This window comes from Vulpes vulpes, chromosome 15 (genome assembly GCF_048418805.1).
Source record: "Vulpes vulpes isolate BD-2025 chromosome 15, VulVul3, whole genome shotgun sequence".
In the NCBI taxonomy this organism is placed as follows: Eukaryota; Metazoa; Chordata; class Mammalia; order Carnivora; family Canidae; genus Vulpes; species Vulpes vulpes.
In genome coordinates this window covers 72,159,280-72,186,786 of record NC_132794.1, presented here as the reverse complement: position 1 = coordinate 72,186,786, position 27,507 = coordinate 72,159,280, and the positions used below count along the sequence as shown (strand labels likewise).

The 27,507-nt window shown below is 51.6% G+C and overlaps 1 protein-coding gene across 1 annotated transcript in view; it reads left to right on the top strand.

Moving 5' to 3' along the window:
• The first annotated feature begins 1,280 nt into the window (after positions 1–1,280).
• Positions 1,281–27,507, top strand: part of ITGA11 (integrin subunit alpha 11) — a 114,704-nt gene continuing 88,477 nt past the window's right edge. Inside the window, exon 1 of the mRNA XM_072738921.1 lies at positions 1,281–1,411. Within this exon, the coding sequence (XP_072595022.1) occupies positions 1,360–1,411 (52 nt within the window). The 5' untranslated portion in view covers positions 1,281–1,359. The remainder of the gene's footprint in view (positions 1,412–27,507) is intronic.

Below are 27,507 nucleotides of genomic sequence, written 5' to 3'. Positions count from 1 at the left end.
GAGGTGAGGTTACCAAAATGAAAACCAGGGTAGCTAGCAAGAAGAGAGCAATGTTGAGGAGGCAGGTGCAACACCCATTACTATACATGCACGAACCTGGGCCTTCTCAAAGCCCACCTCATCCTCCAGGACCCAGCCTGAATGTCAACCCCTCTGGGAAATCCTTCCAGTCCCTCTCAGACAGGAGATTCTTGGTTCTGTGCACCTCACGTCTCCTGTGCTCACCTGCCTGGTCATCGATCCACTTACTATGTCCCTGGGTGCTGAGGGCTGAGTGCTCTGTTGTGAACCTAACAGGGATTTCGACCTTAATGGGGTTTTGGGTCTGGACAAGGAAAGAAAAGTTTATCAAATGATTATACTAGCGGATGTTTAGTTTCTCTACTAAGCACAATGAAGGAGAGAGAGAGATGGAAAGAGAGTGAGCAAGCACGCTCCCTGGTACGGATCCCGATTTGGGAAAGTGGTGAAGGAAGGCCTTCCTGACATAGTGATGTGGGGCCTGCGCTCTAGCTTTCCTCACCTGAGCCACCCCACCCTCTACCTCAGCTCTCTCCCTTGCCGGACAAGGCCAGCCTCCACGTTCACCCATTGGGGTCCAAGACCTGATTTAAAGTCTGTGCAACAAATGTGCATCGGATTTCCTTGTCAGGGGTTAGAGCTACTGGGAAGGAAGGTGGCTGCGTTCCAAAGAAGAGCTTTGCCGTTGTAGGAGCCGGCACCCCATCCTCCTGGTTGTGTTGGGGCGCCTCGGGTAGGAAGGACAGACAGGGTGGCGTTGGGGGGACGCTCTGCATGTATTCTAGGGTCGGAAGAAGCCCTGGGGCCTTTCCATTCCAAGCCCCCTGGGTGCGGCCAGGCAGGGGGACGTCTCAGAATTGACATTGGAGGGACATCCGCTCCCCTGGGCCAAGTGAGACCTGAGTCGTGGCCGGGGTCCCCCGGGTCCCCTGAGATACCCCTCCGAGCTCCGTGAAGCTCTTCCCTCCAGGGCATGGGAGCAGAAACCACTTTTTCTGCAGAGGCTTGGGGTTTGGCGGCGCAGCATGGAGGGGGCGCCGCGGTGGCTCTGGGGGGGGGTCTCCGGGGCGGCGGGGGCGCGGTGGGGCGCGGTGGGGCGCGGTGGGGCGCGGTGGGGCGCGGTGGGGCGCGGGGTGCGGGCGCCGGCCCAGGTGGCGGAGGGGCCGGGACTGGCCGGGAGCCCGCGAGCGAGCGTGTCCGCGCCCCTCCCCGCGCGCGAGCCCTCCCACTTCCTCCGCGGGAGCCGGGCTGTCAGGGAGCCGGGCGCAGCGCAGTGCAGGCTCGGGGCGCCGCGAGGAGCCGCCGCCCGCCCCCCGCCCGCGCCCCGCGCCCCGCGCCATGGACCTGCCCAGGGCCCTGCTGGTGGCCTGGGCGCTCAGCCTGGGGCCAGGTACGTGCCCCTTTGCCTCCGCGTGCCCGTGGGCGCCCCTGGCCGCGTCGGAGCCCGGCCGCGGGGCGCACGGGGGTCCCCCGGGACGTGGCTCCGCGGAGAGGGAGGCGCGCCCGGGGACGGGGAGCCGGGAGTTGGGCGCGGGGGGAAGAGCTGGGAAGAGCCGCGCGCGGGACTGGCCACCCCCGGGGGCCCCGCCGGGGACACTCGGGCGTCCCGGGGGCGCGGAGGGCGCGTGGCCCGGGCTGGGGGGGGGGCGGACGCGCGGAGGGCGCCGCCTGAAGTGTGGGGGGCCTGACACTGCGGCCCCGGGGCGCCGGGCGGGGGGGTGGCGGACCTGGGCGCCGGGAGCTGAGCTGAGTCCCTTGGGCCGGGGACGCACGAAGCCCCAGGGCGGCGGCCCCCAGGCGGTGGCGAGCGGTCGCCCGACGGCCCCCCCCGCAACCCCGGTACCTGACCCTTGGGGTAGGGACGGGGCAACCCGCGCTCGGATTTATGCAATTATTTAATAAACCTGGGGAAGCCGCCGTGGCCGAGACGCGCGCCGCCCGCCTAATGCAATCCAGGTGTCGGGGCGCGGCGGGGACCCGGGTCCCGCGGGGCGCACGACGGGCAGCCGGAGGCCAGCCCTGCGCTCCGCGCCCCGGGGCGCCCAGCCTGGGCTTCTCCGCTCCCCGCCCGCCGGCCCGGCCCGCACCCGCAGCTCCGGGCGGCTCGGTTCTCCCCGCGGCGACAGCTTTGGGGCCTCTCCTTTGCGCAGCCGAGGGCCCGGGGGCAGGCGGGGGGTGACCAGCGCCCGCCGCGGGGGCGACAGCCCGGCCTGGCCTCCCCTTCCGCCTGAGTTCCAGGCTGGGGCTGCGGCCAGTACCGAGGGGCAGATGTGGAGGCAGCTGGAGAGGAGCCGTCGGGGAGCACAGGTGGCGACCCCCAGCCCGAGCTGACTCCCTCCTGGTCCCAGGTACCCCGGAAACAAGTGCACCCCCCACCCCCGCTCCCATGGTCTACAGCTGAGCTTCTGGGAGGGCCTGTAGTTGAAAGAGTCTCTGGCTGCTGGAGTTCAGTCCGGATCCTAGAGCCACAAAATAAACATTAACGCTTTAAATTGTTGGGGGAAGGGGGCTTTGGGGAGGGCAAGGGGAGGGCTGCCACCAGGCCAGTAGACATCTAGAAACCAGCTGCAGGAGGGCGTGAAGCCCACTCCAGACCACTTGGGAGGGAAGCTCCAGGAGCTGTCTTCAGATCAGGAGATCCAACCCTAGGAAAGGGAAATGCGCTCCCGTGTGACTCCAACAGAGGAACCACCCCACCAGAGCCTGAGCTGGAGTGGCTGCCTTAGGGGCTGGAGTCAGTGGGACCTCAGGAAGCTCAGAGTGAAGTCTTTGAAATCAGAGCGTAGCTCCCCTGCTGGCTCTGCTGCACACTAGCTGTACAACCTTGGGTGCATTATGCAACCCTTCCAACAGGTTTCCTTCTCTGCGGAAGGGAGATAGAAATTCAGACGGAGTTCATAAAGTTCTCCAGATAATAAAGCGAGGCCCTGTCGGAACAGTCCTTAACGCAGGGCTTGGTGCACAGCAGGACAGAAGCAATGGTTGCTAATGTTGTTACTCAAGCAGGAATGGGGGTGGGGGTATGTGTGCTAGGGGAGTGGGGGTGAGGGACAGGGACAGGATCTGTGACTCAGAATTCCCTTTATATGGAGAAAACCACCCTTGAGTTATGTCTGGTCAGTTTGGGTTCTTAAAGTATGGGATTCATTAAACATATCAATCAATGTTGGAACGACATCTGCTTGCAAGGAACTGGGGGTGGGGACCAAGTATGTGTGCAATCTGGGCCCTGCCTGGAGCCGGGAATAAGGCAAGGCCAGGGCAAGCAAAATAGAAGGAGCAGAGAGTGGAAGACGCAGAGAAGTCTAAGGGCTGTGGTTCAAACAAGAGACGTTCAGTTTCACTTGGATTAGCAAGGGAGGCTTCCTGAAGGAGGAGGTATCCTTTCAACAGGGTCTTGTAGGAGTGTGGAAAGGCTCTACAAGTAGGATGGTTTGTAAGTTAGAGTGTTATTTCCTGGGACAAATTAAAGAACAAAGAGGTGGATATTTCAAAACCACAAGGGTGACCTAGTTTGGACTCTGAAAATTGGAAAGGTCTCGATGTGGATGGGCCCATTCCCCTGGCTTCAGAGCAAGACTTATGTCAGTCTCCCAACTGTATCACATGGATTCAGTGTGAGGATTACCAGGAAGCTTGCCTGCCGGTGACGGTGCGGTTTGGCTGAGCAGGGGAACAGGGGACCTGTCACAGGCCAAGTTGGGAATGAGTCTGCATTGAAGCCATTATGAGTTCAGAGCCCCTGTCTTGCCAGAGCTTCTGCTACAGGCTGGGCAGGGTGGTGGGTGAGCAAAACTATCAAGAAAGCAAGAAAAAAAGAAAAAGAAATAGACGAATCCAAAGACTTTTGTAGCTGACATCCAGAGAAAGCAGATCCATTGATAGGAAGTTTCTATCATAACACAACTGTAGTTAGGGTTGATGAATGATTATTCTTTTTTTTTTAAGGTTTTATTTATTTTAGAGAAAGAGAGTAAGTGAGTGGGAGGGGGGGCAGAAGGAGAGGAGAAGGGAAAGCAGATTCCCTACTGAGCACAGGGCCCCACACGAGGCTCAGTCTCAGGACCCTGAGCTGAAACCAAGAGTGGGACATTTAAGTGACTGAACCACCCAGGTGTCCAGGTGAGTGATGATTCTTTAAAAACTCAGTCTTTACTGAGCACCTGTAAGCTGCCAGCCTCCATAAAGGCACAGGGTGAGATCATGCACAGGGTAGGGGTGAAGGCCCTGGGGGGTCTCACTGCCTGGAGTCTGTGCTCTTGGCAAATTACTAAATAGACCTGCAAAATGGGGATGAAAATAATGGAACTTACAGACTTTGTATAACTTACAGTTATCCAAAGACTAAATGAATCAGTGCAAATAAAGTGCTTGGAAAGCTCCAGCGCATATTAAGCATTCAAGGAGGTTGTCTCTCTTCTCCATCATCATCAGCAACAGCAGTACTCAACTAAGGGATGTAAGGATGCACGAAGATGTAACTGTCAAACCCAAGTCCCTAAGAGAAGCATAAAGGAAGTGCTGGGGTATGGGAGGCCCAGGAGAGGCATACATGCCTAGGCCCCAATAAACCCAAACTTTTCCAGCTCCTCTCCCAAAGACCTGGCCCCAAGACTTGATCATAATGGAACTCAGAGATGTTTTCTGCCACTGAGGCTGTCATGAAACCAATGGGATCTCAGAGTGAGTGTCTTATGGCATCTTGTGGAGCACATAAGAACCATACCGCGCAGCATGGCCCTCATGTGTCCCTGTGAGTAGGAGTCTTATTCAGCAGGAAAACCTTGTCTAGAGAAAGTACCGTATTAGGGCACCATGAGTGTGCAAAGCCCAAAAAGGTCCAAGCCCTGCTCTTCGGCTATGGAAGAGCAGAGAAAGAGATGATGCTTGTCACTCTGCCTCCCCCCACTGCCCACCCTGCTGGGAGTTTGTCAACCAAACCGCTCAACTACCTTTAGCTGAGGAGCTTCTGGATCCTTCCATGTAGAAGCCCTGGGGGCGCTGGTGGGACAAGAGTGGAGTCTCACCTTCTTTCTCTTTATACATCAGAGCCCATCTCTACCCCACCATGGAACCACAGACATTGGCTGTCTCCTTGCTGTTGTCCTTGTCCCAGCCTACACACACGGCGGGCGGGCACCGTGGGCCTTAAGGCACTCAGACGGTGACTCACCTTCATTTTGACCTCTCTGAAGCTCTTTCTGTAATGGAAGCTTCTTCCAACAGCAGGGAACTTCCTTTCCATTCTCTCCCCTCATTGCTTAGGACAAAACTTTCTTCTGAGCTGGCTTGGCTCTTTTTTTTTTTTTTTTAATGGTAGGGATTGTTTTCTAACTAGAAGTAGAATTGATATACAATATTAGCTCCAGGTTGGGACACAGTGATTCAATATATATACAGTAGGAAATGCCCACGGAGGTAAGTAGATGCCACCTGTCACCACTCAAAGTTGCTACAATACTATTGATGAGATTCCCTATGCTGTACTTTCCATCTCCATGACTTACTTATTTTATAACTGGAAGCTTGTACCTCTTAATACCATTTACCTCTTTCGTCCACCCCTCCTGCCCCTTCCCCTCAGGCAAACCAGCTTATTCTCTGTTATTATTTATAAGTCTGTTTCCATTTTATGTTGTTTGTTCGTTGCTTTTTCTAGACTCCACCTGCAGATGAAATAATAAGGTGTTGGTGTCTGCCTGACTTATTTCCCTTTAGTGCAACACCCCCTAGGTATCATCCATGTTGTTGTGAATGGCAGGGTTTCATTATTTTCTATGGTTGAGAAATACTCCAGCGTGTGCATCTGCTACCTTTTCCTTATCCATTCATCCATCAATGGACCTTAGGGTGCTTCCATGTCTTGCTTATTGTAAATAATGCTGCAATGAACATGGGAGGGCATTTATCTTTTTGAATTAATGTTTTCATTTTCAGGGAGTAAATACCCAATAGTCGAATTACTGAGTCATAGGGTAGCTCTATTTTTAAGTTTTTGAGGAACTTCTGTACTGTCTTCCACAGTGGCTGCACCAGTTGGCATTCCCATCAACAGGGCACGAGGGTTCCTTTTTCTTCTTCACATCCTCACCAACATTTGTTATTTCATGTCTTTTTAATGCTGGCCATTCTGACAGGTATGAGGGGATAGCTCAGTGTGGTTTTGATTTGCGTTTCCCTGACAATGAGTGATGCTGAGCATTTTTTCACGTGCCCATTGGCCATCTGGATGCCTTTTTTGGAAAAGTGTCTATTCCGTTTCTCTGCCCATTTTAAAATCAGACTGTTTGGTTTTTCTGATATTGAGTTGTATGACTTCATATATATTTTGAGTATTAATCCCTTGTCAGATATATCATTTGCAAACATTTTCTCCCAGTTGGTAGATGTTGATAGTTTTCATCATTTCATTGATGGTTTCCTTCACTGTGCAAAAGTTTCTAGTTTGATGTAGTCCCAATTATTTATTTTTGCTTTTGTTGTCCTTGCCTTGGGAGACAGATCTCCCAAAATATTGCTAAGACCAATGTCGGGAGTTTACTGCCTATGTTTTTCTTTAGGAGTTTTATGGTTTCAGGTCTTACATTTAATCCATTGTAAGTTTGTTTTGTATATGGTGTAAGAAAGTGGTATAGTTCCTCTCTACCTCCCTCCCTCCCTCTTTCTCTCTCTCTTTCTTCTTTCATTCTTTTTCTTTCATTCTTCCTTTCTTCTTTCTTTCTTTCTTTCTTTCTTTCTTTCTTTCTTTCTTTTCTTTTCTTTTCTTTCTTTCCTTCCTTCTTTCATATAGCTCTCCAGTTTTCCCAACACCGTTTATTAAAGAAACTATCTTTTCCCTCATTGTATATTCTTGCCTCCTTTGTCATAGATTAATTGACCATATAAGTATGGGTTTATTTCTGGGCTCCCTGTTCTGGCCCATTGATCTATGTGTCTATCTTTGTGCCAGTACTATACGGTTTTTATCATTACAGCTTTGTAGTCTAGTTTGAAATCGGGATTGTGATGCCTCAATCTTTGCTCTTCTCTCTCAAGATTGCTTTGTTTTTTGTGTCTTTTGTGGCTCCATACAGATTTTAGGATTATTCTAGTTCTGTGAAAAATGCTAGTGGTATTTTGATAGGGATTACACTGAAACTATAGATCGCTTTGGGTAATATGGGCATTTTAACAATATTAATTCTTCCAATTCATGAATATGCTATATCTTTCCACTTACTTGTGTCATCCTCAATCTCTCTCTCTCTCTTTTATTTTGAGAGAGGGAGAGAAAAAGAGGGGAAGGGCAGAGAAAGAGAAGGAGAATTTTTTAAAGTTTATTATTATAATTTTTTATTTAAATTCAATTTAGTTAACACACAGTGTACTATTAGTTTTATTAGTATTATTTATTAGTATTTATTATTGGTATTGTTAGTTCAGGGTAGAACTTAGTGATTCATCAGTTGCACATAACACACAGTGCTCATTCCATCAAGTGCCCTCCTTAATGACCATCACCCAGTTACCCTGTCCCCCTACCCACCTCCCCTCCAGCAACCCTGAGTTTGCTTCCTATAGTTAAGAGTCTCTTGGTTTGCCTCTGTCTCCGTTTTTATCTTATTTTATTTTTCCTTCCCTTCCCCTATGTTCATCTGATTTGTTTCTTAAATTCCACATGTGAGCGAAATCATGATATTTGTCTTTTTCTGACTGATTTATTTCACTTAGCATAATAACCTGTAGTTCCATCCATGTCGTTGAAAATGGTGAGATTTCATTCTTTTTGATGACTGAGTAATATATATATCTATATCTATAGATATAGATATATATACCACATCTTCTTTATCCATTCATCTGTCAAAGGACACCTGGACTCTTTCCATAGTCTGGCTCTGGCTGTTGTGGTCATTGGTGCCATAAACATTGGTGTGAATGTGCCCCTTTGAATCACTATTTTTGTATCCTTTGGATAAAAACCTAGTAGTGCAATGGCGGGATTGCAGGGTGGTTCTATTTTTAACTCTTTGAGGAACCTCCGTACTGTTTTCCAGGGTGGCTACACCAATTCTCATTCCCACTAACAGTGTGAGAAGAGTGAATCTTAAGCAAGCTTCGTGCCCAGCATGGAGCCCAACACAGGGCTCAATCTCTGGACCCTGAGGTCATGACCTGAGCCAAAATCAAGAGTAGGATGCTTAATCGACTGAGCCACTCAGGTGCCCCAATCCTCAATCTCTATCATTCATGTTATAGCTGTCAGAGTACAGTTCTGTCACCTCCTTGGTTAAATTTATTCCTAGGTATTTTATTCTATATGATACAATTACAAATGGGATAATTTTCTTAATTTCTCTTTTGGCTAGTTCATTATTAGTTTACAGAAATGCAACAGATTTCTGATTATTAATTTTATATCCTGCAACTTTGTTAAATTCATTTATTAGCTCTACTAGATTTTTTTGGTGGACTCTTTGTGGTTTTCTATATGTATCATGTCATTTGCAAATAGTGACAGCTTTACTTCTTTATCAACTGGGATGCCTTTTATTTCTTTTTCTTGTCTGATTACCATAGCTAGGATTGTGGGTGCTATGTTGGATAAGGGTGGCAAAGTTGGGCACCCTTGTCTTGTTTCTAATCTTAGAGGGAAAGCTTTCCACTGTTGGGTAAGAGGTTGGCTCTGGGTTTGTTATATGTGACCTTTATCATGTTGTGGTATGTGATGGCATCTAGCAGACTCAGAGAAAGTCAGCTACAAAACAAGCTTTAAACATGCACTAACACATTTCAAAATGGTACTTCTGCTGATCCTCATCACTAATGCCCCTACCCCCCGCCACTACCACCAAACTGTGGGCTATCATCAAGAATTGAAAACCATTTGGAACTATCTTCCCCCAAACAATTGAGAGCTCCAAAGACACCCACATGCTTTCAGTATGGAGTGCTTGCTGTAGGGAACTGTGATCCAGGTGGGGACCATACCCAACCCCCATCATGTAAATCCTAACTGTACAAGTTCTTAGTGGAAGCAGCTGAAAGCCCAGACATTTGTTACCAGTGAGGAGAGAAGGAGAGGAGAGAGACTGTAGTTGGTTATCTTGTAACCCCCAAACGAATAAGCTCCCAAAACATTCCACGTAGGGCTTTTGTACTGTGTTCTTATGACCTGAGTCACAACATGAATAAAGTCCGACCTGGAGGAAAAAGTCAGGGTGGTCACACTGCCTCCCTGTCTCTGTCCCTCATTTCTTTCTTCACCTGCATGCTTCCTGAGCAGCAGTAATAATCACCATGTGCAGCCCACTGCCTGGATCCAAATCCTTTCTCCGTGAGTGATCTCTTCTTCTCCTGGAGAAGCCCCTCTGGGCCTCATTTCCCTTCATCTGTAAAATGGGGAGAACAATGACTTCACACACTGACATGAGCTAGATGTTAGATGATCTGTACATGATTCATTCCTATCAAGTGCTTAGAACAGCATCTGGTGGCACCGGGTCAGCCCTCAGCTAACAGTCCCAGTTATTACCCTTCCCATCACTTATTATTATCTGATTGATACCAGCCGCTGTGTGAGCCACCCTCTCCCATCTCAGGCCTGGCTACTGCTGCATGAGGTCACTACTGCGATCACCAGGTTACACATCAGAAGTTAACGGCTCATCCAAGGTCATGCCAATAGAGTAAAAGGTAGCGTCAGGATCGTCTGACATCAAAGCCGCAGCTCTTACTTAATCCATTCATGATATTTCTTTGGGAAATGGGCCTAGAAAGCATAGAAAGATGAGTAAGATACTCTTGCTGAAAGAGCGATCTTCGGGGAAAATGAGACCAGCACTCGGTTGGCCACCCGCACAGGGACACCAGCTTGGGAGTGGCAACTCCCTTCTTCAAACTTGCTAGCCACTGACTTGTCAGTCAAGATGCTGGCTTGGTGAGAAGCGATGCTCACATGGTGCCTCGGAAGATGGGAGCTGCTCTCCCTCCCTTACCTCCCAGCTTGGGGCCGAAAGAGGCTCTACTACCTGTTCCCAGGTGCCCACTACTCTGGACCACACTCCATCGGCCCCCGGGCTCCCTCTCTAGTCCAGCCTGAGGATCCAGGCTGAGCAAATCTCTGCTCCTATTCCCCAATCAAACCCCCTGAACCCCAGACCTAATGAGGTAATTCATGCTAAAGAGCACTGGTGAGTGATGACAACTTCATGTGTCCTACCAGAAGGGATCTACATTTTTTTTAAGATTTTATTTATTTATTCATGAGAGACAGAGAGAAAGAAAGAGAGGCAGAGACACAGGCAGAGGGAGAAGTAGGCTCCATGCAGGGAGCCCGATGCGGGACTCGAGCCCGGGACCCCAGGATCACCCCGGGCTGAAGGCAGGTGCTAAACCGCTGAGCCACCCAGGGATCCTGGGATCTACATTTTAACCGGGCTGCACCTTCTTTAGAAGCCAAGGGCTCTTGGTGGAATGTCAGGCACAGAGACCAACCAAGCAGACCATTTATATGAGCCAGGGGACCTGCCTTTCGCATGATCTAGCCACTCAGCCCGCTAGTCCATTGCCCCTCAGAGGCATCCTACTCCAGCCTTTGTGGATGATGGCGGCCTCATCCTATAACTTGGAAGAAGCCAGTCTGTGGCTTGGGTGATGTGCTAAAGCAGACAGAGGTTTTTCCACGTGGCATGTGGGGTGAGTTAGGCAAGTTGCTATAGCAACGTACTCCAGGATGCCAAACAGGATGACACAGAGAAGGGGCTCCTGCCTCTGCAGCTGGGGCTGACAGCTTTCTTCCTCCAGCAGCATCACCAGGCTATCAGAAATCCTGACCCTGCAGATTTCCTGGGTCTACTTCTTTGCAGATTGGGAGAATTCTGCCTCAGGAAGGTCTTGGAAAAAAAACATAAAATGAGCTAGTGGGTGCAGATCCTGATGAGCATTCCCATATGTTCATTCTATCAAGAGGGGGGCCAGATGAGGCTTAGCAGCCCTGCCAAGGGGGTTATGTCCATTAGATAGATGGAGAAATTGAGGCTTTTCAAGGTTTTCCCAAGGTCACATGGGAACTCAGGGGCAGGTCTTCTGGCCAAAGAGGAGGTTAAGAATCTAATCTGCTACACCTAATTTAAGGAGCAACCAATGCTTCAGCCAAAGGAATGAAGTTCTAATGGTAGAATTTCTATATCTCTGGTAGGCAAGTGAGGTAAGATCATTGAAGTCATTCCCTATAGACATCTGGGTGTGTCCCCAGTCTCCACAGTTCTCCCTCTCAGCCTGGCCACCCCCAGAACCTCAGACCACTGCCTCCTCCTCCTGCCAGAAAGGTCACAAAGCAATGCCCATCTTCCCTTTCTTTACCAGAATTTGTCCTTCCCTAGAGGTGATAGCCCCTCAGATCCAGTAATTGGTGGCAATCATAAAGTCCCATAAATAATCTGTAGATAGGGCTCTTCTCTGAGTTTATTTATACCATTTTCCACACCTACAGGACCAGCTACATAATCTATGGAGCCCAGTACAAAATGAAAACATAGGGCTCCTTGTTTAAAAAGATGAAGAATTCCAGGATGGCCACAGCAGAGCATTAGACCAAGCGAAGCCCCTTCTGAGTGTCAGGCCCTGAGCAATTGCACAGGTTGCACACCCAAGAAGCCAGCATTTCCAGATGGGGCCCAGGTAAAGCCCAAGTGAAGCCCAGGTGGGATGGGAAAGGATGCTCCATCAGGAAGAGGGACCTGTAGGCAAAGCAGGAGGGCCCTGGGAGCTCCCTGAGGCTCCAGCCCAGCTCAGGTGTATTGTCTCTCTTGTTTACATCCATCAGATTTTTCTCAGCAGCAGCCAGAGTAAAGCTAAAACACAAAGTAGTGTGACTCTCCTGCTAAGAACCTTCAGTGGTTCCCTATTGCCATTAGGTCGAGTCCAGACTGTAATAGAGCTAACCAGATCCTGAGGAGCCAGCCCTGGCCTGTGCTCAGGACTCACCTCGAGCATCACATGCACCCATACCTGCACACTCCTATAGCACCCCCACCAGACTGAGCTTCTTAGATTTTCTGACACACCAGCTCTCTCTGGCCTCACTCATGTGGTTCCTTAGTTCCCATCCCCCTCCTCCTTTCTCCTGGCTGCCTGTTACTCATTCTTTGGGTCTCTACTCGGGCACCAATTCCTCCTGCAGCCTCACCTTACCCCCTCAATCTGACCTCGGAGACCCATACGATCTCAAGACACCCTGCACTTCATGCACCACACAGTATTGCCATTGCTTGAACACCTTCCCCCACTGGACTGAGGGCCCCTGTGTCCCCTGCCCTCACACAGTGTCATAGCAGGTGCTTGGTTCATATGTATCAAATATGGAAGCACCGCCTCTCCAAGGAAACAGATATGTAAGGGCAAGATAGATGTCTTCCGTTTCTCTGCACATGATTCCCCCACACACAACCCCCCGCCCCAGGAGGTCCTAACACAGTAGCCTGTATGAGCCAGACCCCGTGCTAGGCTCTAGTGAGTAAAAGACAGGAGATGCATCCTGTCCTTCACTGGGTTTATGTGCAGTGAGATGGAGGAAGAGGAGTGATGTCACTGGCCTGTGCAGAAGAGGTTGGAGGAGGGGAAGTCAAGTCTGATCTAGACAGGTCGACCTCATGGGGCTCTTGGGGCAGGTGGAGAGGGCCCCCAGGCAGCTGGAAAGGTTGGCTGGGAGCTTGGAAGGGTGTCCATATCCCGAGAGCTTTGACTGGGAGCCGCTCACATAATCGTGCTTAGTGACACACAGGCCCTAAGTGAGACGGAGCACCCGCAAATGGGGCCTCCCACCTTCCATCCCCTTCCCGGGCCCAGAAGCAGTGATTCATGCCCCAAACTTAAAGAGAACCCAGATTTTTTATTTTAAAAGCCTTTCAGAGCAGAAGAAACCAAGGAGAGGGCCAGGCCAGACCACAAGCCAAGCATCAGCTGTGGAATGTGCTTGCTGCTGACGGTGAGGCCAGCCAGGGGCAGAGACGCTGGCAGGCTGGGGAAGAGGCCTCACCGATGGTCCCGAATGTAGCCACATTGTCACCAAGATCATCCCGGCTCTTTTCTCTTTTCAGCTGCCTTCTAGCTCATCCTAAGACTCGCTCTCCCCCGCCACACCCCAGCCTAGAGAGTTCCACTGGTCCCACATCACCCGCGCTCTGAAAGCTCCGGGCTGCCCTCCGCCTACCCATCTCCACTCATTCAGCCTGGAGGACTGAGCCCAGGAGAAGGGCAGGGGCCCGGGGGGCCACTGGGGGGCACCCAGAAAGGCTCCCATGGCTTGTGGCAACAGCCACCTGACTGGTCTCCTGGCATCCGCCTTGTCCCTCGAGGGGACAGTTGGCCAAGGGATGCGGCTAGAATGTAGGTCAGATCATGTCACGTCCCTGCTCTGCCCCAGGCCCTCCAGGGCTCGCTTCTTCCTCTGAGTAAGAGGCCCCTTGTGATCTGGCTTCCCCTGCCTTCCTGACCTCATCCTCGACTCCTCCCCCCACTTGCTCCTTCTGCTCCACCTCCACAGTCTCTGGAAGGTTCTTGCATGCACCGAGCATCTCAGGCTTTGCACTTGCCCTTCCTTCTGCCCGGAATGCTCCTCACCAAAAGGCTTCTGTCTCTTCCTTCAGGCTTTCACCCCAACACCACCCTCCCATGGAGGCCTTTGGTGGCACCCCCAGTGAAACGTTCAACCTCCCCCTGTGTGCTCCTGCCGACAAGAACACCCTTCCCTGCCTCAACCTCTCCGAGGCTATTTCTCATCCGTTAATTGTTACCTACGTAACAGTTTCTCCACCTTGTCTATGGTCTGTCTCCTCCAACAGGATGTAATCATGAGAGCAAGGATTCTCCTATGCTGTGTTTTGCTGTAGCTTGAGCTCCAGAGCAGTGTCTGGTGGAGGAGGCAAGCCACAAATAATTGGAATTATGAATGGAATGAATGAACTAATCAATGAAGACTCGCCCAGCGCCCCCCCCCCCCCGCCCCCATCACCTGAAATCCCCTCAATGAGTCCCTTCCGAGGTTACAATCACTCTCTTTCCAATCACCTGCCTTAGAAGGCCAGGCCCCTGGGTAGGGCGCTCCACCTGACCCTCCCAAGGCCATTTGTTATCCTGTTAAAAGCTTTCCTTCCAGGGGCACCCGGGTGGCTCAGCAGTCGAGCAGCTGCCTTCAGGTCCGGTGGTGATCCCGGGGTCCTGGGGTCCTGGGGTCCTGGGAGCTCCCAGCAGGAAGCCTGCTTTTCCTTCTGCCTATGTCTCTGCCTCTCTGTGTGTGTCTGGTGAATAAATAAAATCCTTAAAAATAAATAAAAGCTTTCTTTCCAGACAAGAACAGGCCAGTGGCATTCGTAGGAGGGCTGGCCAAGGAGGTTGAAGAGGGCCTGTTAAAGGGAGGAGGGCCTTGAAAGGGGCCCAGCAGTTCACAGCAGGCAGCCCAGGTCAGCCCAGCTGGCCCCGTGCTGTTCAGCATTATTACTGTGACTCCAGCAGGACACGAGGAGACCTGGGAAAGGCCTTGTTTCTACACAGTACAAACCCACGTATATGATGGGACTTCCCAGGAAACAAGGCGGGTGGAGGACAAGTTCAAAATGCTTCATTTCCCACAAAAGGGTGGTGATTCAGACATCATCCATGTACCGCAGGATGCGACCATGTCATTTAGTCCCCGAGGAGGAGCTGGAAGTGCTCAGAGAAGATGGCAGGGACTTAACAGTAGACCCCAGGTTACGGTTCAATCCCTGGGCACCACTAGACCAGAATGCCCCCCGGGGGGCTTGGGAGGTGCCACGGAACCCATTGTACAAGTGGAGACACTGAGTCTGAGCCCAATGAGGTTCATATAAGGGGCGCGTTGCAGTGACTTGGGGTGTGAGTTCTGGCCCTGACACTTAGGAAGCATGTGACCTTGAGCAAGTCCCTTCTTCTCTTTAGAATGTGTGATGGAAATTGTAATGCCTCCCAGGTAGGGTTAGTAAGAAAAGTTAGAAGTGATACCGACTATCCCAAAATGTCTGGCCTGGATGAGTTGCTGAGTAAAGGTTCCTGTATTATATTTAACAATATCGATACATTCATCAAGGGCTTCTGTGAATCAGGCTTTGTTCCAAGCACTCATCTTCTCAATAATCCTGTTAAAGGAGTGCTGTTTAAGTAGCTTGTCCAAGATCACCCAGGATATAAAGTCACAGCCTGGGATTTGAACCCAAGGCAGCCTGACTCCAGTGACTGCAATCCCGAGAGGTTTATGTGACTTGCCCAAGGTCACACAACCACCACCAAACAAGAGAACCAGGATCCAAACCCAGGTTGGATCATTTCAGAGCCCACCTCTTTCCTTCTTTCCGTGTACCGCCCACATGACTTTGGCCGTGTCTGTGCAACACGCCGACTGTTTTCACTTAATAATGTTCTCTAAATTGACTTTAAATCAGTTTAATTTTGTATTTACCCCAATCCTGAGCAATAATTGCTATGAAACCTAAGCTTTCATTGGCTCATAACTTTTTAATACCCATTAAATAAAAGCATGAGTAGTCAAGCTGTAAAGTTCACTCTTGTCCCAAGTAAACGTTTCTCACCCACGACGCCATGGGGGCCACTGGGTTATACTGTGCAGTGCTCAGGAAGGACAGATGCCCCTGTCCCTACTCATGCAGAGCTGAAGTGGGACCAGGTTAGGTTTGACTGGGGATTTTTATGAAACAGATCTGGACTCTGTTCATCTGTGGCATGATTTGCCCTGGCTCTCTCACCTTGGAGGTTTGATCAAGGCTTTGTCAAGGGCCAGGACCCCATGGTGTTCTCTGGGAGGAGTCTAGAGGATCGTGAGATTGAGCCCTGCATTGGGCTCCACACAGTGGGGAGTCTGCTGGAGAGTCTTTCCCTCTCCCTTTGCCCCTCCCCCCAGCTCTAAAATAAATCTTTTAAAAAAAATAAAGGGATGTAAATAGGCTATCCACCCAACCACTAGGGGTCCCATTTGCTTTGAGGATGTCCCTACCATCTTTGTATTCTTGTCTGGCAGGTGTGTCCAGGCACAGGAGTGGCTGTTTGCCCTTGTGCTCAGCCCACCCCAGGGCTTCTGCAGGGCTGCTTGACTTGGGCTGCTTGACTTGGCAGAGGCCCCCCTGGGCTGGTCCCCACTGCTGATGGGGATGGGCCAGGGAAGAGGGGTCTACCCAGGGGGCCCTACTCATGAAGGAGAAGGGAGCTTTATGTGGAACCAGAGCCCAGGTCAAAGCTTTGCTGAGCATGGGGCTAGTCTGGAATTGGTGCAGGGATGGGTGAGGGGGGGCAGGGAGGTGGGATGTGGCAGGGGAGCAAGAAACCACAGAGGGGACAGTCCAAATAAATCTTTGGCCCCCGTGAAAGAAGAGGAAACCCCCAGTCCTTTCCAAACCAAGTGTCCTTAGTAGATGTAGATTAATATACAGAAGAACTTGATGCTTCTGCTTCTCTGGGCTCTAGGAGCTCCAGAGTGACCTCCTCTTCCAGTACCCTCCTGGGCCACGGCCAAAGTGGCATCTCGGTGGGCTTCTCTATTTAGCAGCAGTACCTCCACTCTCTACAAGGTTGCCTGGCCCCTGGGGCAGCAGGCACTGTTCACCGGCTTCTCTCTTACTCCGTCCTCCTTTACATAGCATCACACCATCCTCCCAGTGCCAACACACACCCTGCTCAGGGGGGTGACATTACCTCAGGCAGGTCACACCAGCCAGCACCCCCTTTTCTCCCAACTGTGGCTCTGCTCAGCCCGCTGGACAGTAGAACAAGCGTGAACTAATTCACACAGAGGGGTTCATGGCTGATAGAGCATTAGGCTTACCCCACTCCTTACTGATTATTTAGGAGAGGCTGCTGGAAACCAGCTGTGACTTGGCCCAAATGGACCAGTCTGAACCAACCCTGAGTGTTACAGATGTGGAAACCAACCCCTAGGGCTGGATTACAACTCTCACTCCCCCTCTGAGTCAGAGGTAATGAAGAAGCCTTGGCCCGCAGGTGATGACCTCTGAGCAAGTTCAGGCTCTAGTATTAAACTTGAATGAGCATATATCCTCTTGAGCCTTCCATTCAGTCACTTCTAAAGTAAGTGTTTGGTCTCCATGATGCTAACAGCTCCTAGAGGGCTCTTCTTTCATGCTCCTGTGACCAGTTCTGAGCCGGAAGGTCACCTTTGACTATAAAGGCCACATGTAACATGGGAAAGTTGACAACAGGGACTCTATTTTTAAAGAACTGGGTCGAGAGCGTGGGTAGCCCTTCCTTATCCACAGGTCCCTGAGCAGTCCTGGGCCTCAGGGGTCTCTTACAAGGCCTCATTACCAAGTATCTGCCTGAGAAGAAACTTGGAGCCTGAATATACCAGACAAGTGGCCATCCTTGGCTTGCATCCCTCCAGTGACAGAGAGTTCACCACCTCATAAAGCAGGCCTTTGTTTTCCCGCAAAGACAGATAGAATCATGAACCCTTGACTCTACTGAAGACCTAAAAGTGACAATAGACATTTGAGATCATTTTGAAACCATAAGGAACTGACATATGCCAAAACCCAAAGGGCTTCTGGGAACTGAAACTCTTCCACTCCCTGGTATCCTCCATCTCCGTCAAGCCTAGCCAAGAGCATCCAGCTTAACTTGGGTTCTGCTGGGTCTGTGTTGAGCTTGTGCAGCCAGAGAACTTTTCAGATGGGTGTGGGTGCGTCCACTGTAGGGCGGGCCCTGCAGGCTTGGGAGGGAAGGCCCCCACAATTCCTTTTTTTAGTTTGTATTCAAAGACCAGGGCAGACAGGCACAGCAGTTCTCTGGGTCCCACTGCTCTGCTTCCTCTCCTCCGAGGGAAAGCCCTGCCACAAATTGCATATCCTAAGCCTTGTCTTGCTCTTACTTTGCCCAAACACTCCCTGGGCTGGGGCTAACTCTGGATGCACAGGGCTCTTGATCCCCACACCCATGACAAGCAGGAAATAATCTTAGGAACTGGAAAACCAAAACCAAACTGTCTGAGCTCTTTGAGCTGGTTAGTATGTCAGGAAAGGGAGGAACTCACTGTCCAATTCAGCTCCCTTTGAAATGGCCAGTGGCCAGGATCAGAGTGGGCAGGGCCGCCACGTACAGCTGTGCAGACTGTACACTGCATAACCCAATCGACTGTAGTGTAAACAGCTCCCTCTGCAGTAGTGGGCGCAGTGCAGTGACTGGGGGACTGGAGGGGGCAAAGTGGCAACAGGGTACACCGTCAGGCTTCGTTAAATCCTACACAGGGACTTTGAGATAGAGCATCCAGTCCCGTGTGTGCCTTTCACAGACAAGAGAGCAGGTTCAGGAAGGAGGAGAAACTTGTCCAAGTTGTGAAACAAGTTAAAAGCTGTGCCGGGATTAGAACCAGAGCTTCTGGAGCCAAATTCAGTACTCTGAAGTTTTCTCCCTCTCTGCAGCTCCAAGTCTCACATTTCCCTCCTACTCCTTGTTGGCAGGTTAGAGTATGAGACTCTTGGAGGCCTGAATGCTTTTATTCCTTTTTCTCCGCCCCCCGCCCATCTCTTTTAACAAATGCATAGTGAGTACTTGCTGCATCCTAGGCATTGCTCCAGATGCTGTGGATAAGGTAGGGAGACAGACTGACACGGTCCCTTCCAGGAGAGTGCTGATAAATGTTTAACAACTAGTTCTGGCTCCTGGGATGAGATGGGAAGAGTCCCTATTTGTAGCATTTGCCCAACGCCGTGGTGTAAATCCTCCCACTGTGGTCAGTTAAAAGCCACCACCATGACATCACCAAAAGGGAAGATCGCACACATTCAGCTCTCTGTGTGCCTCACCAGCACACCACTGGTCCCTTTCCTTGTGGAACTGAAACCCCAGGGGGAGAGGAGACCGTGTCCAAGGGAGCAAATAGCTCTTATAACCGACTATAATTATCTTTATTCATAACAGACATAAGGAAGATGCTTTGAGGGAGAAAAATGGTTCTCTATAGCATGAAGCTCGAGGAGCAGGAAGGAGGAAGCAATGAGGATGGTGACACAAGGACACACAGAGCCTGTGGGGCCTGGGGGAGCCCTGGAGAAAGGCCTGGAATCTACCCTACAGGCAATGGGAGGACCTGGGAAGGTTTTCAGCAGGAGAGTGCCAGGATCGCTCTAACTGCCAGGGAAGAGTGTAGCTGGGAGCAAAAGTAGAAGTGAGGGACCTATCAGAAGGCTGTCACAAAGGTCCAGGCACCATGCGAATGACTTGGTGTGGGTGGCATCAGAGGAAATGGGGAAGAGGGGACACATTCCAGAAGCACCAAGGGGGTGCAGCCTGCAGGATTTGCTCACAGGAGGTGAAGAAAAATCCTGAGGACCAACCTCCAAGCCTCTGACTCTGAGCAGTCAGGTGGCTGGTAACTCTAGGCCCTGAAATGGGGAGCCTTGGGGAAAGCCTGTCGGGGAGGAAAAACCGAAGGCAACTTTTTGATTGTGTGAAGCACGATGCCAGGAGACATCCGAATAAAAATGTCTGCGGGGAGCTGGGCATTGACTGTGGGGGTCACAGGGCAGGTCTGGGCTGGACTGGTGTGATCTAGCGGGGGGGGGGGGGGGGAGTGGAGTGGGGTTGGGATCCCAGGACCCTGGGCCACTTTGGGATGAGTAGAGAAAGGTTAGAGCCCAAGGCCCACACTCTTGGGGGTCGTACAGGCGTATTTTGGGGTCACATCTCTTGACTCTGGTCTTCCAGGCAGCTTGAGGTGTGTGCACTGGGGGGAAAGGGTTAGTGGACCGAGGCTCTATTGTACTTAAATGAACTTGCAATGCAGTAATTTGTAATACCGACACTGGTGTGTTTTTATATCTCTGTCACAGCAGTTTTTGAAAACCTAAGGAAAGAAGTTCATTTTGATCACTTTCCCTGGCCAGAAAAGGGAGTAAGTGATGTAAGGCAGGAAAATGCATTGGCTTTCATGAAATTGTGACTCTTACTCCCGAAGGAGGCGATCCACGTGTTGCCTGAAGGCCCGAGCTGGGTGTCCAAGGCTGGGAGCGAAAACAATGTTAATTACAGCAAATTTCAGTTCGGTGTTTGCTGTTTTCAATTTTTAGGCCTGTTTTTCATGAGCTTGACATCTGCTTAACCAGCACATTGGCAAACTCCGGATTTCTCAAAAAAAAAAATAAAAAATAAAAAGGAGAGCCCTGGCGCTCGCCAGCACTGGCTCCTTCTCTCCATCTCCCCTTTCTGGATGCTTATGCAACAGTCTCGGTGTCAGCCCCAGCAAGCTGTTTGGTCTCCTCCAGAACCCCCAGTGGCGAGGCCTCACCACTCCATACAGGCACCTAACCCGTGTCTGGTGGCTTCTGATTTAGGGGATTGATTTGTGACAAGTCACATGGCAGTAAGCACCAACCAGCACACTGTGGGAGTAGGAGAGAGAACAGCTGAGCTTTTGGATGAGACCAGCAGGCTGGAATAGGGGAGAGAGGTAGACCGGCCGGGGCAGAGGGGCTCGGAGGCTGTGGGCACCCGGCGTGTAGCATGACGGCAGAGCAGAGTCTGGGTGGCGAGAGCTGAGGGTGCATTGAGAAGGCGGTGGGCACAGCCAAGGCTGCCCGGGGTCCCATCAAGCGTAGGTCCTTCTTAGATGACTATCAAGATAATTCAATAAGCTCCGTGCTCATAATTCAATAAGCTCCGTGCTCATCCATTCATGAGTTCATTCATGACTTTGTTCAGTCAACTTTACTGAGATCCTGTTGTGTTCCAGACACTGTGCAGGGCACAAGGCTGAAGAGGGACAGAAGCCCCCCTCGACTTGGTGATAGTAGCCTCCCTTTTGGCACCAAAGGTTGGGTTAGCACAGGAGTTCTGCAGTGTCTCAACCCAAGTGAAAACTTCAAAAACAGAGCTATCTCTGGTCCAGGAATGTGGGGGCGGGGGGTGGCATCCCCTTTGGGCATGAGTAGAGGGTCTCACCCAACCCCACCCTGCCTGTTCTCCGAGCACGGACACAGCTGACCTGGAAGGGACACTCGACAGGGGTCAAGGATGTGTCACCTGGGAAGCAGGCAGGCAAGGCACTCGGAGCCTTCACTTCCCCGCCTGTCCAGTGGGGATCAAATCCCTAATCACGTGTTAGGGTTCAATGAAATACTGTCTTGAGACACCTGGCCCGTCCCTGGCATTTGGTATGGGTGCTCCGAGAGTGGCAGCCGAATCCCACTAGGAGATGTCAGAGAAGGAGTGGAACGAGAGCGCTGCCTTGGGATCTCTGCTCTAAACATGTGCCACCAGCTAGATGACCTTGGTCACAGCGGGCAGCCTCCTGAGTCTCCAATTCCCCTTGGTGGGAGAGGCCCAAGCCCACCCTTGGCGTGTGTGCTCACTTCGTGTTTGTTGAGTGACTGCTGCTTGAAACACTAGGCACCAAGGGCGTGCTTCCTGCCCCTGGACTCTCCACCACAGGGAGGCAACGGGGAGCAAAGCGGGGGGAGGCGAGAGCGGCCGGATTCCTTCACCGTACCTGCGGGGAAGCTGTCTGATTCTCGGGTGCCCTTTTTCATACATGCAACATCCACGAGGACGTGCAAGTACATATTGACCTGGGGCTCCTCCCTCTGCCAGATGAAGCAGGGGATGCAGGCTGTGGGCACGTGGTTCCCGGATGAGATCACTTCCCTGCGAGATTCCCCCAAAAAATGAGTGGTGTGCTCATTCCGTGGGGAGGGATTATGCACTTCCATGGAGCCTCCGCACGAAAGGCTCTCCCATCCCTTCTCTACCGGTCGGCAGGGAGGGATGACACTTCAGAGAGATGGCACCCATGCCTTCTGAGTGCTCTCCTTCCTCTGCACTCGATCAGGTAAAATCACCCCTGCCTGTCATTACCACTCCGCAGCTTCTCCTCTCTGGCTAATGCCTTGGCTACGCATGCACGAGCATACGCTAGGCTCCCTCAGTGGGCCTGTTCTGACCTGCACCAGGGGATGGAGGGAGCCCAGGATTTGAGATTCTGTGCAGAAATAAGGTTGCCTCCTGCTGCTTCAGTGGAGGGAAGGAAAAGGAAGGTAGGGGGTTGGCTGGCAATACTAGTGGTCGGAGGAATATGAAGTAGGGTGGACTCCATAGTGCTTCTTTCCAAGCAAAAGGCAGTGGGATAATGACTGGTTAGCGGACCGCCATGAAGTCCATCCAGAAGGGCGGTCATTTGTAAAGGAGTAAGATGTGAGGAGTTGATCAGAGAAGATGGAGAACAGGTGGTCTTTTGTAAGAGTAAAGATCCAAGTTTGGGACATCTGAGTGGCTCAGTGGTTGAGTGTCTACCTTCGGCTCAGGTCATGATCCCGGGGTCCTGGGATCGAGTCCCGCATCAGCTCCCCACACAGAGCCTGCTTCTCCCTCTGCCTGTGTCTCTGCCCCTCTCTGTGTCTCTCATGAATAAATAAATGAATTTTTTAAAAAAATCAGCCAATCAGTGACAGAAGCCAGGGGAGAACTCAGGTCTCCTGACGCCCGGCATCATTCTACTTACCGCAGCAGTCCTAGCTCTCAGGAGGTGGGCATTATGATCTGTTGGCCTTGGCGGTGGTCCTCCAGCCACTTCTCCCCAGTGAAGGGGTCATTGCTCCCACCCCTGGAGGAACCAGGGAAAAAGAAGCTTCAGCGCTTCCAAGGCCACTTAGCCATGTACTCAGGGAGTTACTGCACGAAGCATGGCATCCACAAGTTTGAAGTAAGACAAGTCCTAAGGGAGCCACGGTGCCCCTGCCACTTGCCCCAGATCTCCTCACTGGGGTTTTAGCAGCACTGTCCAGCGACAGGACAGGGCTGGGCTTTCCTGGAAAGGCGACCACATTGCCTGGACCCCCACCAACGCCACCCTTCTGACAGCTGGGCGGGTCCAGCAGCCGTAGCCAGGGAAGAGAGGTCCCAGGGCCTGATCTCCAAGGGTTCAGGCAGGGCGAGGGAGTGGGGCCTGCAAACTCTAGAGCCCTATGTGACAGTTTTCTTCAGTCCTTCCCTTTGGCTCAGAAATGCAAAATATGATCACTTTTGCCTGGAGAGTTCCCCTTCCTAAATGTGTTTGGCTCCGGCCAACGTTAAGATGAGTTTGCATTCCTCCACACGGCTGGGCCTCCAACTCTAAATTGTTTGCAAAGACTCAAGACAGATGCTCGCGTGCCGACAGCTGGAAGCAGGCTGTGTGTTTGCCCAAGAGAACCCTACTGACGTGTGCGGGGATGGGGCCTTACATGGCAGAGAGCAGAACTGGCTCGTTTTACAGGTGGGGAAACTGAGGCAGTGGTGACTCTCCGCGGATGCACGGCCAAGTTAGCGACAATTGTGAAATTAGAAGCCAGAGAGCACTGGCCTGGCCCAAAATTCTCTCGGCCTCACTTTGGGCTCTGCTGACCAGCTTACATGTCCAGTGGCCCACCCACATGACTGTTGACTCTGAAGACCGCACATCTTGTCTAACGACTTGTGTCCTCACTGCCCAGCATGGAACCTGAAGCATCGCAGACCCAAACAGGCTTTTATTGAATTCAAGGACCAAAGAGGAAGGTCATGCAGAAGGGCGGGTGGTGAATAAAGATGAGCATGAGGAAGAGTTGGTGACCTTGCACCAATCCCCACCCCTCTCCTAGCCTTAGCTCTCTCACGACAGTAAGGGGCTTAAGCCTGATCAGGTGGTTCTCAAACTATGTTCCAGGGCATGCTAGGATTCCCAGGGATTGTCTTAGGACTCTCCCTGGGGGATAAAGAGGTACTCCCTGGCTCCCTGCCCCTAACCCCTCCTCAACCTCTCGTGTCTGCATTTCATGTGTAGGCTGGCTTCAAAAAAGTTGCACTTCACTGCAGGAAAATGATGCTAGGCAAGAAAAAAATTACTGGCAAGATCCCTCCTTGCTCAGAAAAAAAAATCTGAAGAAGTTACCCTTCCCTGATAACAGATTTACTACTCATTTGGCCCAGTGTTCGAGTGTCTGGGGAGGCGGGTAGGGTTGGGGGACACGGTAATCGTTCATGAGCCCTAGCAACTGGGAGGAAAGGGAATGGGGTACAGGAGGGCCTTGGTGCTATGGAGGGTCTGTGGCTGCTCAGATACTATATGGATCCCAGAATCGATGCTCAGGGTCTGTCTGCCTGTCCATCTGCTGCTCCTGTGTCTGCCATCCTGTGTCCTGATGAGGCACCATAGCACAGCTCTAAGGCTGAGTGCACGGCTCAGGTCGTGATCTGCTGGCTGGGCCACACTGCTCCCTGACAGGCTAGGACCGGGTCTAGCCCTTCCTCACTCTGGCCTTCCCTGTGAGCCCTTGAGAAGGGAACGATCGGATTGCTACCCCAGAAACTGAATCCCCACAGATCCCCAGCCTCCCTCTCCTTATGTCTTTGTCAGTCACCCTGGAGAACCTTCCCTTCTCCTCCCTGACTGCCCATCCTTTAAGAGCCAGACCAGGGGCACCTGGATGGCTCAGTCAGTTGAGCATCTGCCTTGGGCTCAGGGCATGATCCCGGGGTCTGGGTTCGAGCTGTACGTTGGGCTCCCTGCTCAGTGGGGGTCTGCTTCTCCCTCTGCCTGCTGCTCCCTCTGCTTGTGTTCTCTCTATCAAATAAATAAATGAAGTCTTTAAAAAGAAAAGAGAGAGAGCTAGACCAAATCAGTTACCAATGGCTACAATAATGCCGCATGGCAAATAACCCCCAAAATCTGAGTGGCAGCCAATAATTAAGTAGTTCATGTGTCTGGTACCAACTTACCTAAACTAAGCTCACCTGAGTGGCTCTGCTGGTCTCCCTGGCCTTGCTCCTACATGCTGAGGACGGCTAATCTCAGCTGGGTTTGTCTAGGGCTGCTCAGCTCCAAATATCCTTCATCCTTTTCCTGGCATCAGTGGGCTAGCCTGAGTGAAATACTTCTCACATTGATGGCAAAAGTGCAAGTGAACAAATAGAAACAGAGCATCGTTAAGACCTCCGCTCCACTGGGAACTGGCTCACTTTAATTTCTGCCTCCTATGGCCCAGCCCAAAGTCAAGTGGGAATGCTTAGCAGTGTTTGTTGTGTATTGTTGTTAGGCAGAGCTAAATGTTCGACTTCAGTTCAACACATTTTGCTGAGTACCTACTGTGTCCCAAACCCTGTGTTAGGCGAAGAAATAAATGGAACCCAGCCAGTCCTTGTCCTCTTATTGCTCAGACTCTCAGCCCTGGGAGAAGATGTAGGAAATTCACTCCACTCAGTGTATATAGGTTGAACCCCACACTTAACAAGTCTTCATGTGACACCTCCAGAAGTGGATGCACAGCCGACGGAGCTGCTGCCCGAGAGAAGCTTGGAGGCCAGTGTGATTTCCCTGTTGTTCGAGCAGTTACCCATGGGGGAAGGACTGCATACTTTCCCCACATGCCAGGGGCTCCCAAGAGCAGAGCCCAGATCCCCACCCTCCTGAGGGCTTCCTGAGGGAGTGTGTAGTTACTAGGTTTCCTATGAGGGCAGCGGGACCCCTTGGGGCTGGGTCCCCACTTCTCCCCAGAGCCAGAGGGCACCCCAAGCTGGGACCATCTTCTCTCTAGTATAGGCCTTCCCCCCTCACTAGTGCCTGTGACAGGGGCCAAGACTAGAGAGAGAGCCCTGGGGCCTTGCCAGCCATGCCCCCAAAGCTGGCATCGCCTTCCTAGATGCCTGATTTGAGACAACAGCCTCCAGGCAGAAGGGAAAGGTGGCTGGTGGCAGAACAAGAATCACTGTGCTTTTGTGCTCTGCCCAGGCAGAAGGGACAGCAGTGCAGACGGTGCAAAACAGCCAGGCATTGAATTCTCATTTCTGCCTCACTTTGAAAATGTGTTATTTTGTCTTCCCCGGAGGCAAGAGATCCACTTTACCGTTTCCTTTTGCTTTGAGTTAGTTTCTGGGTCTTTCCCTGCCCTCCTTCTCCATCTGTGTGGTTGGCTTTTAGACGTGAAGATTCTTGGGGCCCCAGTAAAACTGAAAAGAGGGAGACAGTCCGAGAGGGTTTGGGTTACATTTCCACCTCCCTCGCCCCCCTCCCAGCTCATATCACCTAAGGAAAACAAAAGCGTTTGCTTACACAGTTGCATCTGCAGCCCAGAACAGGGCCCAGGGAGTGAGCCGAGGCTGGGGTCCGGGCACACGGAGGGAGGGCCGCTGAGAGGTGTTCACTCTCAGGCTCCCCTCTTGCTGTCACCACCAGTCTGGTGCTTTCAAGGTCCCTGGGACTCTGGCTGCACCCTTCTGGCATAGCTAGTCCCTCGTATTATACCTATTACGGTCAGGAATTCACCAATCAGCTCTCTAGTGAGCAGGATTTAGGGTGAGGGACCCAGGACTGGGGAGTTTTTAAGAAGCAAGGGGTGGGAGGAGGTCAGGTCGGGGTGAGAGCTCTAAGGTGAGGAATTCGAGAGCTGGGAGGCGGTGGGGCTGATGGGGGAGAGGAGGCTGGATGGAGGCTGGATGGAGGCAGGGGGCCCGGGCTGGACTGCTGAGGCCTCAGAGCACCTCCCTGCCATTCCTAGCTGTGTGACCCCAGCCTTTTCTCAGACAGAGCCTCTGTTTCTTCGCCTGTAAAAGGAGAAGAATATCATGTACTTACTTCAAAAGGGTATTGTGAGGATGAAATAGATTTAGAACAGTGTTTGGCACCTGGTGAATGCTATACATGGTGTTACCCTAATCTAAGTGGCAGGGGACTGTTAGTACCTAGATCTGAGAGCTAGGAGGTAAACTAAGGCAGGAAGAAGCCAGCAGGTACTGGTTCTGCGAACAGATTCTCAGAAGGTGAGAACCCCAGCAGGCAAGTCTCCCTGCATCCTTCAGGCACAGGGTAGAGATAAAAAGCCACTCCTGGATGTGGCCCTGAATAGTGTGGACATGGGTAAGAGAGCAAGGCAGAGGTAGAAACTGCTCTGATCCAAGGAAGAGTGTGAAAGTCGCTATGAGCAACCAGAGGAAGGACCACGATGTAGCAAGGTGTCCTCAGACCTGGGCCTTGATATTCGAGAGGGAAAGGAAGGCCTTCTAGGGTGGATGAACAAGCATGGGCAAAGGCACTCTGGCAGCCCAGGGAATGGGGAATCTTGAGTCAATTCACTTCAACTAAGATGTATTGAGTGCTTCCCACGTGCCAGGCACTGCTGAGGGTTCGTTACTGCGTTCGAACTGGTAACCACCCTTCCAGGTGGGAGTTATTATTTCCATTTTATAGATGAGTAAACTGAGAACCAGAAAGAAGAAGTAAGTTACCCTGGGTCACCCATTAGTGAATAAATGCTGGAGCTGGGCTTCTAACAAGCTTTCCCTGAACTCAGAGGTCGTGCCCCCCTCTCCTTGCCTGGCCTCGCCTTTTCTCCTTCCATCTGCTCTAGGGACTCCTGCCCACCACCTTTGGATCGCCTTACCAATGTTTATGCATCACCTTTCCAAGCTGAGATCTCAGCTCCAGAAGCTTCCTGACGGCCACAGCCCACAACCATGGCC